The following is a 17,369-nucleotide window of genomic DNA, read 5'->3' on the forward strand; positions in this document are numbered from 1 at the left end:
CAGGGTTTCTCAAGGCTCCTAAAAGGGCTGGTGAAATAAACTATTGAGGCCACTCCCAGAGTGGCTGATTCAGTTGGTCTGGGTGAGGCCCAAGAATCTGCATTTCTGATAAATTTCCAGGTGATGCTGATGTTGCAGGTTCAGGGCCTACACTTTTGAGAGCTACTGTAAATCTTCAGGTTTCTTCCCTATATCTTGTCCTTTCTTACTAGGATAAAATAGGTTCTGAGCTCCTAATGTATTTCCTGCCCAGACCTAGAGTCATTTTTCCAAGGAGCCCAAGATCCTTTTGGAGGAAAAGGCATTTAGACATCATACTTTGGAAATTGTGGGTGCTTGCTGGCACTTGGTCAGATTTTACTTCTTCAGCCTTTTACACAGAGTGAGTTAGTAAATTTTTTTAACAGAAAAACATCATGAGTTCATATTGATGCTTACAATTTAAATTTACAATTACAGGGTCTTTATTTCTTTGATTTTAATTTTTTTAATTCATAGTAAAAATCTTAGTTCCTAATGATACTTAAGAGTTGTTTTACAATAGAAATACATTCGTTTCAGAATATTAATACCAATACTATTACTAACCACTGAAAACCGTTTGTATCTTAAAAAAACTTTTGGGCAGTTTTTCTTGCCTGTAAAATATTCCTGCTAGGAATGTATGGTCAAATCACTGTTTCCGTCACTGAAATGTTCTTTGTGTGACCATGCCTCCAGTGCCATCCGTGGTGAGGTTAATTGATTCCATACCATTAATTTTTAGAAATGTCTATTTTCCCCATTTTGACAAATTTTATTTATAATTATGTTAACTATTGATATAGTTTGGAAGTCAACTGTATAAAACAAGCTCTATTCAGAGAAATCTACTTTATCTCTGCCCTTCCAATCTCTGCCAAAATGCCAACACATAGCCTGTTATTGCTTTTCCTTCATTTAAAAAACTCATAAGCATGAGCCTATGTATTTATATCGCTCCAACAACTTTCCTAGGTCAACTCATGCCTGGGATGCATGCTTTTCAGAGCAGTCCACAGGACTGAATGGGACGGTACAGTAAATGCAAAAGGCAAATCAATGATTCTCAGAGAAAATAGCAGGGAGCAAAAGCCACCGGGCTGCTGAAGATGTAGAAGTCTGCTTTACACACACGCTTCACACCAGGCAAAAGGCACCGTGTCAAACATAGGCAGTGACAGAATAGTGGTGAGAGGCAATTTAACACCACACAGGGGTCTGTGTACACTAGCAACCAGCAGCCACAATGGAGCATCTCTAAGTCCTTGTCCTACTCTGAAATTCTGTGACACTAGAGTGAATATAATCAGTTATCTGAGAAACGAAGGACAAAACACCTCGAGCACCAACCAGTCGCTGGACTGATCTAGAAGTGGGAGAAAATCGACACGGCTACAATTTTGTGTGCATTTATAACATGTATGTCATATATATATATATATATATATATATATATATATATATGAACTGCATTCTGTCTATTTAACAAGAAGTCACTACTTTTATGTGCTAAGGACAAAACCACTGCATTGTGGGTCAACTGTTTGGTTCAGACATGTTTGCTTTCAAAATTCATAAGGGACAGGTAATAGTTTGGTTATATGGGAAAAATCATTCAATCATACATTTATTCAAAATCATGAACAAAACATATGTTCCCCTGAAGGAAAGCAGAGGAAGGCAGACATTGAAACAAACCAAGTAATTATCTTTTGTGTTAAAAGCTATGAAGAAACAGAGGAAGACGCTATGACTGAGTGACTGGGAGCCCTCTCTCACCTAGGGGTAACATTTAAGCTAAGAGGAGAAGGTGGGAGTCGGCAGGCAGCAAGGGACATCCAGGCAGTCAGAGTAAGAAAAGGCTGTGGGCTAGGACCAGTGGGTCCCACCATCCCCCTGACACTTGCCTTCCACCCCACACCCCATGGGCTGAAGTGGGCAAAAATGACTTTATGGAACAGTGAGTGTTTATGAGCTTCCCTGAGCTCAGCACGCCCACACTCTCCACAGGGAACCTAACAAGGAAGCCTCAGGACAGGTTCCTCATGGAACCTTGAGGAAGAGGGCTGCTCACGGGCTGCTCCAGAACCACAATAAACCCATCTAAGAGCTGCCAGTGGGGTGGAATTCAGAGAGAAAATCAAATTTCCTTTCTGCCTCCCTGCTGGCCTGTAGCACATTCACAGGAGAGGCAAAAGGGGGAAGCAGCATCAGACCACCCGGCTGGGAGTCCCAACCTCCTTTACCTGCACGTGGCTTTCCCAGGGAGGTTCCCCTGGGAGCCAGGCTGGCTGCTCACCCTGTCACAATACACATGCAGTCCCCAGAGGGAAACAGATAGGGCTCCACCTGCCTGGCTGCTGGCATGGATCCACTGCTCCCTAGCAGTTAGGCAGATTTGAAAAAGGCCTACTCATAACAAGGAAAGCCATTAATGGGAGTGGAGGGTGCAGGCAAAGACATATAATGTGAAAGGGACTATGAAGAGAGAACCCGAAGGCCCGTGAGAACAAGTCAGAACTCAATGCCTACAAAATGAAAGAACAGCTCCGGGTTCAGGTCCATATGTTTCAAACCAGCTCTGTAACCCTGATGAAACACTCAATGCCTGGGCCCCAGTTCCTCGTATATGGAGTGTGCTGGACGTGGGCAGCCGCTGCAGCCTGAACTCTCGGGTGCTGGAGGTCAGTCAGCAGCCCAGATACAGCAAAAACGTAACCAACCTGGTGCCTTTCCTCCCTCTGACACTTCCCCACACCAAATGAGAGCCACTGGGGCTGCTCCTGGGCTGGGCTAAGGAAGGGACTGAGACACAGGCCCAGGGGCACCCTTGAACCTCTGAAGAATGTCACCACCTACCTGCCCACAGTGAAGGGTACACTGGCCATCTGTGGGGAGTGAGACTCTCCAAAGGAGCTTCAGCAACCTCGAGGCCTCTTCTAGGATCAGCCTGGCCGTGCTCACGCTGGAGACAAACTTGCTCAGGGGCACCAAGTGCAGACCCTACACGGGGTGAGGGATGAGAGAGCGTTACGTGTGGTCCTGAGATCATGGACAGCAAGCTCTGACAGGCAGCATAAATCTCCAGGCTGCAGGGCTTCACCGGGTTGTGGTGAGGAGGAAATAAAATGTCACGTATGCTGCAGCCCCCGGAGATGCTCCAGAGCAAATGACACGGACAGCAAGTGCAGCAACAGGGACAGTTTGGCATCGGCTGCACTGGTCTGGGAACAGTGCTGGGGACTTTTAAAGTCTCTCACCCTCACTGTCAGCAGAAGGAAACTCACATGGCAGAGTCAAGGGCATGAGAAAACAAGAATGTGACGCAGAAATGGAAAAACACAAAAAAGAAAAGAAAATACAGCATGTCTTTATAAGAAATGAATATAAAAATAAAACCATGTATACTTTTTTAGTTATCAAATTAACAAAAAATCATTATAAATAAAAATACTCAAAGAAGACAAGTGTGGGTGGTGAGATGGGTACTCAAACAGATGTGATCCTTTGGGAAGCAATGTAGCAATGGTTATTAAGAGCCCTAAAAAGTGCACACATTTTGAACTAGTAACTTCATTTCGTACCTAATCAAAAATACAATTTAAAATAATAAAAACTGTTTCTGAATGAGGATGCTTGCCAGTCACAATTATATGTCCAACAAACAGTGCAAGTGAAAATAAGTGAAGGTCCAGCCACACATGAGCTGATATGGCCGCCAATAAAAGTCAAGGGTGAGGAAAAACCGAATGAGATGGAAAAAGCATCAACCTCTTGTTAGTGAAACATGTGGAACTCACAGTTAAGTGTAGGTTTGATAAACTTTTGAATGTCCTAGAAGTACACATCAAAATTGTAAGTGCTGACCTTCAGGGGTAGCGTATTAATAAATGTTTTTATGCTTTTCTATAATTTCTAGCTCTTGTGCAATAAAAATTTCAATCAGAAAAGAAAAAGCATCTTATTAATATCTATTAATTTATTCAACAAATATTCAGCAAGCACATTGGTCTTGTGCCAGGTGATGGACAAATAAAGCAGAATAAAGCAGCCCCTCTCCCTGTTCTCCAAGAGTTCATCTGTCTAGTGGAACATAAAAGGCAAAATTGATTTTTATAATACAACAAAACTAAAAAGTCAAATCAGGTATGGGGAAGCAGGGGGCTCAGGCATCTCCAGTAAAGACCCAGGAAGAGAGATCAGGAATGTGACCCAAGCTTGGGGTCTGGTCCAGCTTGCGGGTGGGGGTGTACCTGTCCCCAAGCCTTGGAGGAGGTGAGTGAGGAAGCACAGGCCCAACAGCTGGGTCTGGACAAAAGGCAACAAGTTGGGGAGGAGTCCAGCAGGATGGGGCGCGGGAAGAGGGAGGTGAAAGAGGCTGAGGGGGTTCCAGGACGGAGGGAACCTGGACTGGAGACAGGCTGTGGAAAGCAGGCGGGGATGGCACATAAGACTAGCCCACTCAGAGTAGGACACATGGCAGGAGAGGGAACATGCCATTGGGCAGGCAGGCAGAAGTTAGCCCGTGACCAGAGCTCCTCAGAGCCTCTGTCCAGGCAGAAGTGGCAGCTTCTGCACAGGTAAGTCTGGTGACTAATGCTGTCCTACAACATGGGAAACGAGTACCCTGGAGGACAGGGAGCTGAGTTCAGATGTGAACCACTCCAAGCTACTTCTCAGCATCTCTAAAGTGTGGGCATGACATCACTGCTTCCCAGGGTTGTGGTGAGGAAATAAAATGTCATACAGAAAGCTATGGGGGAAGAGATGGAGCCGCCAACCATCCTGGGTTGGATGTAGGGTTTCTCAAACTGGCAAGCTCATCACAAGGCAGTTGTAGAAATTATGGTGTGGTGTGGTGCAGTATGACGTGGTGTGGTGTGGCACAGTATGACGTGGTATGGCATAGTATGCTATGTGGCACGATACTGGGGTATGGTGTGCCATGGTATAGTATGGTACAGTATGATGTGGCGTGACACCAGGGGATGGTGTGGTGTGACATGGTGTGGTATGGTATGACACTGGGGGACAAGTGTGATATAGTGTGGTGTGGCATGACACCGGGAGATGATGTGGCATGGTGTGGTGTGACACTGGAGGACAGCGTGGTGTGATGTGGTGTGGTATGACACTGGGGATGTAGTGTGATAGTGTGGTGTGGTGTGACACTGGGAGATGATGTGGCATGGTGTAGTGTGACACTGGGGGATGGCATGTTGTGATATGGCGTAGTGTGGTATGACACTGGGAGACAGCGAGGTATGAGCTGGGGAGGTGTGGGGTGAGCTAGCATGGTATGGTAAGTGCAATAAAGTGGGGTCTGCCTCAAGAGGATGAGGCCCTCCACCTTCTCCACAGGATCCTCAGAACCTGAGCACACTGGCTGGCTGGACACAGGGAGGGAGACTAGCTAGATGAACAGCTGGACACACAGAGGGACAGAAGACTGGATGAGACTCGACAGACAGGCCGACAGGGGCACAGAGCAGCAGTTCCCTATGGAGTAGCCACAATAACGCAGGGTACAAACCTCAACCAGATGTCCTCCCGCAGCCACCAACAGTTTCCCACACAGGACCTGACTCTGACCTTTCTTGGCCGACACCTTCTGGTCCCTCTTTTTAGAGCCCCACTGAGGACAACTGTGCACTTGTCTCCAAGCACCCCCAGTCAGTCCTTCCCACTCACTGCTCCAGTGAGCACCTCCCTTCCCCTACTCTAGCAGCCAGATTACCTTTGTCCTCAGCTCTTGACCCATGGGGCTGGAAGCCTCTTGGGTTTGCATGTCCATCTCAGCAAGGAGCCTCTGTCCCTGGTGGATCTGCTCACACAATGCATCATAGTCCTCGATCAGGCCCAGGATGTGGCGGCCACTCCTGCTGGCCCACAGGCGAGCAGCCATGCGGGGCAGGCAAGGGGTGCTGGTTACAGAGCTGCCACTGATGCAGGAGAAGGAGTCTATGTCATTTCCAGAGAGTGGAGGAGTCTCTGAAGCTGCAAGATGAGAAGTGGAACATCAATCTACTTGGTAGCACCCTGTGTTCAGAGCTTACATGCTGATCCCCAAACCCCTGCCAAACACCTAGTTGGGACCCCCTTTGATTCATTTTAAAAATACCACTGCCACACCCCATGCTGCTTCAGTTACTCAGACTTCAATTGTGTACCTGACTTTGGCATCACAGCCCGGGTGGACTCAAGGTCAGAGGAATTACTGCTTGCCAGGGGACATTTGTTATCATCTGTAACATGCAAAACAAGAGAAGGAAATAAACTGTTTCACTGCCTTCCATGGTTGAGAAAGAAGTGACTGAGAGTACAGTGTCTCATCCAAACACATTTGTTCAGAAACACAGCATTCATTCAAATTCTCCCTGGACATCAGTCCTACTGGACCTGGTCAGAACAACAGAGAAAGAGTGACTGGGCCCAGCCCCTTCCTGGGAAAACACTCTTGTCAGACAAGAAACAGGCAGTTTTGTCTCGGTGTGCTCAGGATGGAGGAGGGAAGCACAGGGCTGTGGGCGCTGGGGGACGGTGCTGACCCCAGCATGGCTTCCCAAAGGCTGATACCTGTGTTATGTTTCAAGACCACTGTGACTGATCCCTGGGAAGGAGGGAAAAAATGCCAGGCAGAGGGGGAAGCAGGCAGGTGCAAGCTCACAAGGATGTGAACTGTCATTCGGGGAGAAATAAGCAGGTCCTGTGGCCAAGGCCTTGATGCCGGGAAGACACAGGAGGGTGCAAGGCCAGAACCAGGAAGGCTGGGGGACCTACTCAGGGGCATCAGGCTGGGCAGCGCCTGGCTGAGATCTCAGTTTGGTCCTGGAGGAGCAAGCTTGAAGGCTGCTGCAGTAACCTGAGAGAGAGGGGGCGGCCTGCAGAATATGGGGGTGACACACTCAAACACCATAAGAAGGCAAAATCAACAGGTGCTCAAGACGATCCGAGCAACACTTCATAACTTGGAATGCACTTTTACATCCAGAAAGCTGTTAAGCTCTCAAAAGCCTAACAGGCAGGCTGGCACTGTAATTCAGACTTCAGGGACAGGGAGGCCACAGGGCAGCATAACCCAGCAAGGTTGGTGTCTAGGTCTCAGGATTCCCCATCCATGCTTCCTCCATCCCTGCCAAGGGTGCACTATGGTTTCCAGGCCCAGGAAGCCAGGAGGACAGCTCCACGAAGTCAGCCCCTGGGAAGAATCACTTTAATCCAAGACCACAGCCCTGGGTTCCATCCCCAGCACTGCTAAAAAACAAAATGTACAAAAAAGCCCCCAAACAGAAAAATGGTACAAAAAACAATTTGAACAATATAAACTCAAGCCTGAAGAAAAATATCCGCACACCACAAATGAAGAAAAATATGCGAAGAATTCTTTTCCCAACCTTTTTTCCTTATATTGTTACATCATCTTTTTGGTTAAAGTTTTAAGATCCTTATCAAGAAGAAATCAATGAACCAATCAATGACGGTGCTAAAGCTGACTGGGTGCTCCTTAAGACATCTGAACTTTCAAAATTAAAGGCAATAGACTTGATTCTCAATCTAAGTGATGATAAACTTTTGCACAATCCTTGCCTATAAAGCATGTCAATATTCCTCGCTCCACTGAACACGCACAGTCACCTTATGGGCATCAGAATGACAATCTCCAGGCACCTGAGGCTCCAGGTCGGGTGGGGTCAGGAACAGCTCTGGACTGAGAGCTGAAATGAATAGTGCCATGTCACTCTCAGCTCCAATTCCTTTGTCTACACAGTAAAAGGGATTGCCTGGTCAGGGGCACTGAGTCGACCACTTGCTGGTTTGTCCTGGGTTCGGCTGGGCTGGGGCAGGAATGTCTGTCTGGTCCTCTCTCTGCTCCCCTCACAAACTCTCCAGGGCTGACAGGCCACCAGCAAACGCAAAACAGGCCCAGGTGTTCCCTACCAGGAGGCTTCCCAGACCTAGAGGGCACTGCAAGTCAGAGTAAGAGGCTGGGTTCTCTTTGAAGGGTAACAAGAGGACTAAAGAGGTTTCTCAGCCTCCGAGTGGAATGGGCAGGACGAAATAGATACGAGGGAACAAGACTGGAGGCCATCAGGGTGGCTAGAAGCCCAAGCTCCACTTCCAGAGAACCAAGACACCCAGAGTATGCCATTGTGCCAGAGGTAACAGTTAATTAGCGGTCAGGCGCCGGGCTCCGAGGGTGCAGTGAATCTACTGTCCATGGAAGGACATCTCCGTGGGCAGGGGCATCACTCAGAAGTTCACACATAATACACAGAAGTGCAGATGCCATACCGTGTTTGTCTAGCTGTAGGGTCCAATCGGGGACACCCGGGGCTTGGACAGCCAGACTGAGGTCTCCTTCCTGGGCCTTCTTCTCCCCCTGTGCCAGCTGCTCCTCCAGCTTGCTCTGTAAGGTGCTATTGGTTTTGATGCCCCCTTCCAACTGTGCCCGCAGAGCCTGGATCTCCGTCAGGAGGTCGTGCAGGTCACTGAGAAGCTCCTGCCCCTTCCAGCCTTCTGGTGCCTCTGCTCCAGTCTCTGTGGACATGTGCAGAGGGAAGTCTTGACATCTTCCACAAATAAAGGGTCAGCCATCAAAGGAACTCAATGGCATTTTCAATCCGCACACCACCATCGACCTCCCCCTTACTGAGAACTAGGTACAATTTAAAATAACAACTCGACTTTAAAAACAAAAATATTGGCTGACTTAATTGCTGCTATTCCACAGGCTAAATAAGAGCTGGAAATTAATTTTCACTTCTGGCCATAAAAGCCTAGCAAATTGCACACCAAACCCTGAAATTATGTCTAGTAGTAATAAAATCTATTTGGGCTGGAATTATAGAATGAAAGGGGATGATTTTAAGAGCCGCAGTATATTAAAAAGGCACAACAGCAAGAATAAGAGAAGCAACTTGAGAAGAAATGAAAGCTGTGAGATGACCCTTTTCTAGATAAACTTTCAATAGGGAGAAACCATCTGGAAAATTAGTTTAAAAAAATCCCACTTCACCTCAAAATTGATTCTGAAACATTAGACCTTATACTTGAGTCACTCTGATCTGGTATCTCTCTTGAAATACAGACAAGACCAGGGCCAACAAGGTCCAGCACATGGTAGGCACTGTAACTGTTTGCTGAATGAACGGGCAAAAAGAAACACACACTAGCAGGAAACCTGTAATGAAAGTTATTTCTTAAGCGTCTACTGTGTGTCGGGGAGTATGTTAGGGCGCTTCAACACATGATCTGTTCAACTTTTACAACTCCACACGGTGGATTTTAACAGACATGTTTCCCAAGGCAGGAATAGGCCCAAAGGGTGAGGTGACCTGCTGTAGGACACACAGCCAGGTCGAGGGAGTGACACTCTAGAACTGAGCTGGCAGATGCCTGAGCCTATGTCCTTCCATGTTTCCTGCTCCTATTTAAGAGAAGTAGGCCAAAGAGCTGGCTTCAAATAAACCACGTTTACCCCAGGGTCACGCAGAGTCTGATGACAGCATTTGGAGAAAGGGCATGGAGCCAGAGCCCTGGCCTGCTGCTCCTGCCACAGGCTGTGCCCGTGAGCTCACAGCTCTGGGACATAAAGAGCCTGGTCCCCAGGGCCCAGTACCTTGCCGTAGCCTCTGGTGCTCCTCGTCCAGCCTCACATACACCTTCAGCTCCACGCGGAGAGACTGGAGCAACTTGTGGTTCTGTGAGAGCAGCTGCTGCCTCCACTTCACCTCCTTCTGTGCCCTGCAACGCCCACCGTGGGGAGGAGAGGTTAACTGCACTCCAAGGTGGCTTACTCATCCCCCACGCTACTCGGCCAGAAGAGTGAGGACAAAAACAGCATGGTTTAAGAATTGCACTGCAGATCTGTTTCCCAAGGGCCCCGTGTCCAGCCCTTTACCCTCTTTCCTATAATCTTCACAGACACCCTGGAAGGAATGTGCTCTGTAATCCTCGATTCAGAGACAAGAGGAGGTTAAGTTCAAAAGGTTGTGTCCCCTACCCAGGGGTGCACAGCTCAGAGCGGAGCTAGGACCTACACTGGGACCGCCTGCCGGCAAAGACATCGGATTATCTACATCACCACCCAGCGCGGGCAGCCAAGGTGGTGATGGGAGCTCTGAAGGAGCAGGGCACTGCTGGGAGCCAACACGAACAACTGAAAACACAGGATGTGAGTCTAAGGGGAAAACTGCAAAAGAGGGAGCAATAGGATCCTTTGAAAATGTCACTCCTCTGCTGGGAATCTCCCAGTGGCTTCCTATGCCACTCAGAGTAAAAACCAAAATCCTTCTGCAGCTAGGAGGCCTTATGTGATTCTGGCCACCTCATGCCCTCTGCCCCTACCACGCCCTCTCCTCCAGATGAACAGGCCCCCTGTTTGCCTCGGGCCGGGTGCCCTCTGCCAAACAACTTCCCAAGAGGGTTGCAGTATCACACCCTCCTTGGGGCTCTCCACCCAAAGGGCACCTTTACAGAGATGGAAAGATGGAGAACAACAGCCCACCCCACCCCTCCTTCTTTAGATGATCATTCCCCATATTTCACGCCCACCAGATATATGGCATGCTTCTGTCCATCCCTGCACATTAGGAGGGAGGCTAGTGTGCCTCACCCTGGGACTGCACCCCCAGAGCCAGGCTGCGGGGGCCATCAGGGCGGGGAACCAGGCCCCACCTGTCCAGCTCCTGGCTCAGCTGCTGGTTGAGCCTGTCCCTCTCGCCGACTTCCTTCCGCAGCCTCTCGTTTTCTCCCCGCACAGAGGCATGCTCCTGCTGCAGGCGCTCCAGGCTCGCCACGTTCCCGGAGAGGGACTCTCGTAATTTTTCATTCTCTTTCTGTTTATCTGCAAACACCAAAAAGTGCCACTGAGAAGGGACACCATTTGTTTTTTTCCAACCTTATTACGCAGATAGAGCACTTCAGTTTGAGCACTCCAAGAATACAAAAAGGAATGAGATTTAATCTGACATTTATGATTTTGGTGTTCCAATTATCTTATGCATTTTGGGCAGATAAATCTGTCAACATCAAGGCTGCAGATTAAACGTCACTGGCATAAAATGGGCCTGTTTAATTTTCTATTAAATAATGGGCCCTGCAAACCTGGTTACTTTTCTTGCATAGAGCACAACTGTGTAGAAACTAGAAAGAAAGAAGCAGGGCCCCAAACTCTGGCGGCAGGTATGGAAAGGGCGCGGCCTTCCCTGCCTCCCAACAGGCCAGCAGAGCTGTGCAGAATGGACCCTCTGTGAGGGCCTTAACTCTCCTGAGGTGCAAAACCCTCTCCAGAGGTGCAGAAGACAAAGAGGCTCAGAGCAGGGTGCTGGGGGCAGGGTGGTGGGTTCAAGGGTTGCTCCTTCATTTACTGACTACAGGACCCTGAGCAAGGGTCTCTACGTCTCTGTGTCTCAGCTTCCTCACATGTGCTGTGCTGAAGAAAAGGGTCAGCACAGGGTTTTGTACGCAGGCTGGAGTTGAAAGAACCCATATGGGTGAGGGGTGAGCAGAGGGATGGTGGGACGGCCATGGCACGGCATACTGCACAGGTGTCACGTAAAGACCCGCACACACCAACATAGTTAACCTTCACTGCAAACCTCTGAGGGAGGCACTACTGTTCTGCCATCTTACAAGCAGGAAATTGGGGATCAATGAGGTTAAGACTTCCCTGCAGCCACACTGCCAGTAAGTGGCAGAGGCAGGCACAGCTGTCCATCATTCCTGGCCAGCCTGTATGCTCCTCACCTCTGAGCGGGGCTGGACCTGCTCTCTCCCTTCCATTTCAAAGGTCCCGGTTCTCTACCCTGAGCTACCCTGGCTAACCCCTCCTCATCCTTCTAGACTAGGCTCTTGATGACCAGTCTCTCGGGGTCCTGTCTCCCTGCACCAGCTTCATCAGGGCCATTCCTCATGCTGGCCTGCTGTGGGATGTCTGGATGTCTCTCCCATTAGACCCCAAGAGCCTGAGAGAAGGACCAGGACTCACTGATTTCTGTAATCGGCCCTGACTCAGAACTGGAGTTGGGGGATGTCTGCAGAATGAATGATTCCAAAGCCCCGACTTCATTTCTAAAACCCAAATCACATCAGTATCCTCTGGGGAAAGCAGGTAAGCTGGCCCAAGTTCCAGCCCCAACCACCGTCTAGCTCTGTGACCACTGGCAGGGCAATTCCCTAGGCCTTCGTTTCTTTTGTGGAAAACAGGGATACTAATATCTCGTTCCAAAATTGTTTTAAGCACTAAAATGTAGCATAAGGCAGGTTCTTAGGAGCTAAGCTCCATATAGAAAGAACTAAAAGAGGGTCTTTTTAAGAACCGCTGGATGAAACTCTGCTGGTTGTTGGAAATCTCTGGTTGAGTAAACCATTCCCAGCCCTTTTCTCTTCCACTGGGAACCAAGACAAATGAGAGGTGGCTGTGTAGAGGGCATGAGTGACAAGGAAATACAGTAACGTTTGCTGAGACCCTTAAAGACACTGTGTTGAGAGCTTTGTGCAATTTGATTGTCACAACAGCCCTATGAGGTATCCCCTAACCTTCCTGTACCACATTTTTCTCAACTACAACATAGGAATATCTCACAGGACTGTTGTGACAATGACACCCTGTAAAGCTGTCACAGGGCCACAGGACTCAACCTAGGTTGCTCCAACTCCAACACCTGCATTCTTTGCCTGGCATGGAGGCTTTGGGGCCCTGGCTGCAGGCAGCTCCTCTATTTCTTACCTTGAGACCCCTTCAGGAGCATCGCATTGAGCGTCTGGTTCTGCTTCCTCAGGAAATTAATCTCTGAGGTGAGAGAATTGTGCAGCTCTGAACCATAAGCCAAAATGTTTGTAGCCCCTATTAAAATACAAGCAGAAGCACTTCAGGGACCATCTCCAAGTCAGTATGGATAGAACTTCCTGGAAAGGAGTTCTGAACACTGAGGAAACAAAACATGCAGTGAAAATCAGCCCTGGGAAGCATCCAAGTTATTTCAGAGCCCAAAGGGAAATGAGAGTGAGCCTGAAAAGGTGGCAGGAGGGGACCCAGGCCTTACCACCCCTGAGGTGAACGCACCAGGAGCCAGGGACGGGGTGGGTGAGTGGGTGACAGTCTCAACCTCCCAAAGTGCAAACTCACGCACCCAGGGTCTGCTGGGCCTCCACCCTGCTGAACTGCCCCCTTCACCGCTCTCTTACCTGTGCCCTGCCTCAGGGGCACTACCACCACAAGACCCGGTCTGAGCCCAGACACGCTGCTGCTGCTTTCCCAAGATGCCAAGCACCCAAGTGTCTCTCCTGTCCCCACCCTTCAGGCCTCAGGCTTTGCTCTGACCTGGCCGCCCTACCCTCTGCCCATGGTGTTGTCATCCTAAATACAATCCTTTCTTGTAATTCTCTGCTCAAAAACCTCTAATGGCCCAGTACTGCAAAAGACAATCAAAACACAAGGTCCAAACTTCCCAGTCTCCTGGCACACTGCACCCCTCTCCATTCAGAACCTTAAGGCCCTTAAATGCAGTCAAACGGGGCCACTTCTGGGCCCCAGGCACACCATATGGTCACTCCCCTTGCAGAATGAGGTTCCTTCTTTGCCTGACAAAGACACCTTCAATTCTTAGCTAAATTCACAGTCTCTGAGTATATGCTATAAAGGTCAGGGTCAAAAGCTAGGCAAACTGTGAGAAGGCTACTCCTCACTGTGAAGATTTCACCATGTTGTCGTCCACTGCTGAACTCCTACCCTTCTTCTACATCCAGCTTAGATGACACTCCCCATGCCAGGCGCTTCTTTGTCTGCACCACTACAATGCTCCCTCAGGAGAGCACCTACTGTGTGCAGGGCACCTCGTCCACATGGCTTCCATACTGAGTCCACTTGCTACGCTGCAACCCAATGCCAGCCCCTGCTTGCCCAGCTACCCTGAAGCCAGACATGGTCATGGGTCTCTGCTGGCCAACGAGACCTTCAGAGGCTTCAGGGCAGACTTCCCCTTACTACAAAAGGAAGACAGAGTAAAGACTGGAGTCTCTTTCCTTCCATGCTTCATACACCATCCACAGAGAATGGGAACCTCATAACCACCATAGTTACCACAGACACCATCTCTAAGTGTTGATGTCACTGAGTCATAACCCCTGCCTCAGAACCACTTGCCTCTGGATCTCTTGTGTAAGAAACATAACCCCCATAACCCCCATCATTTACACCAGTTTTTACCCATATTTTGCTATCTGCAATGGAAAACATCCTGGTGTACAAGTGATGACCTCTAACGCTCTCACTCCTCATAAGGAAGGACACTGAGCTCTCGAGAGGCGTGTGCCCGCCCCTCTCTGCAGTACAACCTCCTTTCCTGCTAATTTTTCACTGACCAACCTTTTAATTCACAAACATCTCTCTCCACCATCTTTCTCCACTCTCCCCCAGGAACTCTGGTGCTGTTTCAGAGACACCTGGGTTGAACTATGGCTCTGGCTTCTTAATAACCACAAGACCTCAGGCAAGTCACATAAGGTCCCTCAGTCTTCATTAGCACAATAAAAGTGACTGGTACTGTTACAGTTACTGCTATTACCATTTGTAGTAATAGCACGATTAATGATAGGCTGGAGCCAAAACAGGACTGAAGAGTAATATGAATGAGCAGGAAAAACTACCCAGGTCTACAGTGACCCAAGTCAAGGCAGTTGCTTTCCAAAGGAACAGCCAGGCCATGGACCAGTTCCCAACAGTCTAAATCTGAGAGTCAAACCGGAACTAGCAGGGTGCACTTTGAGACCAGGAGGCCAGTTCTTCCTCTGAATGTCATCATTACAGAAAACCTGGATAACGAGCAGCATCTGGAAGCTCTGCTGCATCGGATGTTGGCATGTAGAAACTTCCACCTCAAGGTTGTAAGGACTCCTGCCTTTCTCAAACCTCCTCCCAAGATGAACATTTCACAGCAGGGGAAGGCGGGGCCCCTTTTATTTCTTTGTCTTGTCAGAGACAGTGACAACATGGTGAGAACAGCATGTCTTTCCACCAGCGTAAATACTTTATGAATGCATTTTTGTAAACCTTCCCATCAGAGGGAATTACTCTCTAGAGCAATTGCCTGCTCCATTGTAGCTGGTGGCCATTTGAGCCCCCAAATAATTCTATAATTGGATTTGCCAGGGAAAATGTAAAACAAAATGAATCTAATTCAAGCATTACCAAGAGTAAATGTGAAGGGCCCAGGCGTGTATTTCTTTCCTGAGTTTGATATGACTAATAACTCATAATCAATTTCCTTGGGGGCCAGAAGGGGAGGAGGCAGTGTGGGGGCGGAGTGAATGGGGGGAAGGAAAGGGAGAAGTAATAGAACCACTGTTTACCTTGAGAACTGGAGCATACAAAGTACTTTTGAAAAGATGTCCTTCTTAACCGATGGCCACAGTGGGTGATTGAGGAAGGATAAGTAGACTAGGGGACGGGGGACTGAGTGCCGCTATCAAGCACTATCTTGAAGTCAGTAATCTCACCTCTAAAAATGGGAATGACATTAGGGCCCATGCTCACTGGACCAGTTTAAATGTTAAACTGGTCATGTTATGAAATAAATAAAATAGTAAATAACACTGATACTAATGGTGACAGCAGCCACTTAGTGAATGAGGCACAAGCAGAGCCTACTCAGGGCACTGCTCATCTCATCTTGCAGTGACTCAATTTTGTGAAATAACTGAGGCTGGGAGGTGGGGAGGTGGGTGAGCTGCCCAAAGCCATGAAGCAATAAAGAGAGGAGTCAGGACCTCCACCCAGGTCGGCCCCCACCCAAACAAAGGCGGGCCTTTCCCAGAACACCAGCTGCTAAGGGTACATTTTTCATGGAATGAGGGTTCTCTCTGCAGAATAAGGACAGAAGTCAACATACACTGTTCAATGAAAAATGGGTCAGAACAGTGGATGCACAGTATGTTAACTTTTGGATGAGAGGGAGAATAAGAATATATATTTGTATTTGCATTCTAAAAATCACTAGAAAGATACAGAAGAAAAACAACAAGAGTGTGGGGCGGGGCAGAGAGGACAGTGTTAACAGATAGAATGGAAGCGCTAATTTTTGACCTATGTGAAAGTCTTACCTATGGGGAAAATATGTTTAGTGTTCATGGAAGATCATTTCACTCAGAGCTAACCATAGTTATACAGGAATACTGGTGACCTTTTTGATTGGCATGGGAGATTTACCAGACTGCTAAAATGCTGACATTTTTATAATCCGTTATTGACAAAAAGACAAAATATGCCCTGTTCTCCCCTTGCATACCTATCTACATCTCTACAGCTTCCAAAGTCCAGTGAGGGGCCAACCACAATTCAGGAGAACAGGGGTGGCAGGTTTGGGCAGTGATGGAGACATCACTGTCCACAGACTGCTCAGTTGGGCAAATGTGAAGCACTCAGGGTTTGCACTGCCCTGTGAGAAGGTCCTTCCTTACCTTGATCAAACTCAGACCCTTGCCGTTCCAACTGTTTCCGCAGCTTCTCATTTGTTTTAATAGATTCTTCTAAACGTTTTCTCAAAGTTCGAATTTCCTGTATGTGTTCCATTAGTAAGTCTAGAGGAAGGAAGGGCATTTTTAATTTAAAGTCTGAAGCTCCCAACAAATTGAATAATTTATAGACTATGCAGGGATCTTGAAATTCCAAACAGTATCAGATGTGTTAAGATAGCAATTGGCAATCCTGCCCTGGGCTTGGGGAGCTGGGCTATTGTCCGTGGCCCACAGACACAGCTCTGTGATGGTTCTCTATGGCCCTCCAATAGGATGCAATTTTACATCACACGAAAAAATTATATTCCATACAATTTTAATGCTAACGCTAATGGAGCCTTTTATTCTTTTCAATATCAAATATTAATTTAAAATCTTCCTTATGGTGAAACCAACAGATCACTTTCAGGTCTGCTTAGATTGCCTGAGAGTTGATTAAACCACCTTCATAATGAATCCAGATATTTTTGAGACTAATTTTTTAAAGAAATGTGTTTATTTGGTTATTACTTATTAATTTAAGACTGAAAAATAAAGCAAAACAATGCCACTGAGAATGGCTACAAGAAGGGTAATCTCAAGAATATACCCTGTTAGCGCAAGTATAAATGCATATGACCTTTTGGGGCTCTTTGTATCATTAGCCTCAGAGAAGCTTGTTTCAATGTCTTTTACCAAATAATTCTACTTCTAGGGCTCAATTTCAAGAAATTGCCAGAGATGCTGGCAAGCATTTTCCAGAACACATGAAAATATTCATCTTGGCAGAATGCAACAGTAAAAACTGAAATACTTAAAATTGTTGAATAAACTGTAGTATATTCATTATGATT

At 47.7% G+C, this 17,369-nt stretch overlaps 1 protein-coding gene across 4 annotated transcripts in view; it reads right to left on the reverse strand.

The window, feature by feature from the left end:
* Positions 1 to 17,369, reverse strand: part of Cdk5rap2 (CDK5 regulatory subunit associated protein 2) — a 181,016-nt gene that overhangs the window by 8,935 nt on the left and 154,712 nt on the right. For all 4 annotated transcript variants that reach the window (XM_077797085.1, XM_077797084.1, XM_026408635.2 and 1 more), the window contains 8 exons: positions 16,480 to 16,599; positions 12,752 to 12,868; positions 10,699 to 10,867; positions 9,641 to 9,765; positions 8,314 to 8,559; positions 6,192 to 6,266; positions 5,759 to 6,018; positions 2,881 to 3,024 (listed from right to left, as the gene is read on the reverse strand). In XM_077797085.1, coding sequence (XP_077653211.1) covers positions 2,881 to 3,024; positions 5,759 to 6,018; positions 6,192 to 6,266; positions 8,314 to 8,559; positions 9,641 to 9,765; positions 10,699 to 10,867; positions 12,752 to 12,868; positions 16,480 to 16,599 — 1,256 coding nt within the window. The remainder of the gene's footprint in view (positions 1 to 2,880; positions 3,025 to 5,758; positions 6,019 to 6,191; positions 6,267 to 8,313; positions 8,560 to 9,640; positions 9,766 to 10,698; positions 10,868 to 12,751; positions 12,869 to 16,479; positions 16,600 to 17,369) is intronic.

The sequence above is a fragment of the Urocitellus parryii genome, chromosome 4, assembly GCF_045843805.1.
Source record: "Urocitellus parryii isolate mUroPar1 chromosome 4, mUroPar1.hap1, whole genome shotgun sequence".
NCBI lineage: Eukaryota > Metazoa > Chordata > Mammalia > Rodentia > Sciuridae > Urocitellus > Urocitellus parryii.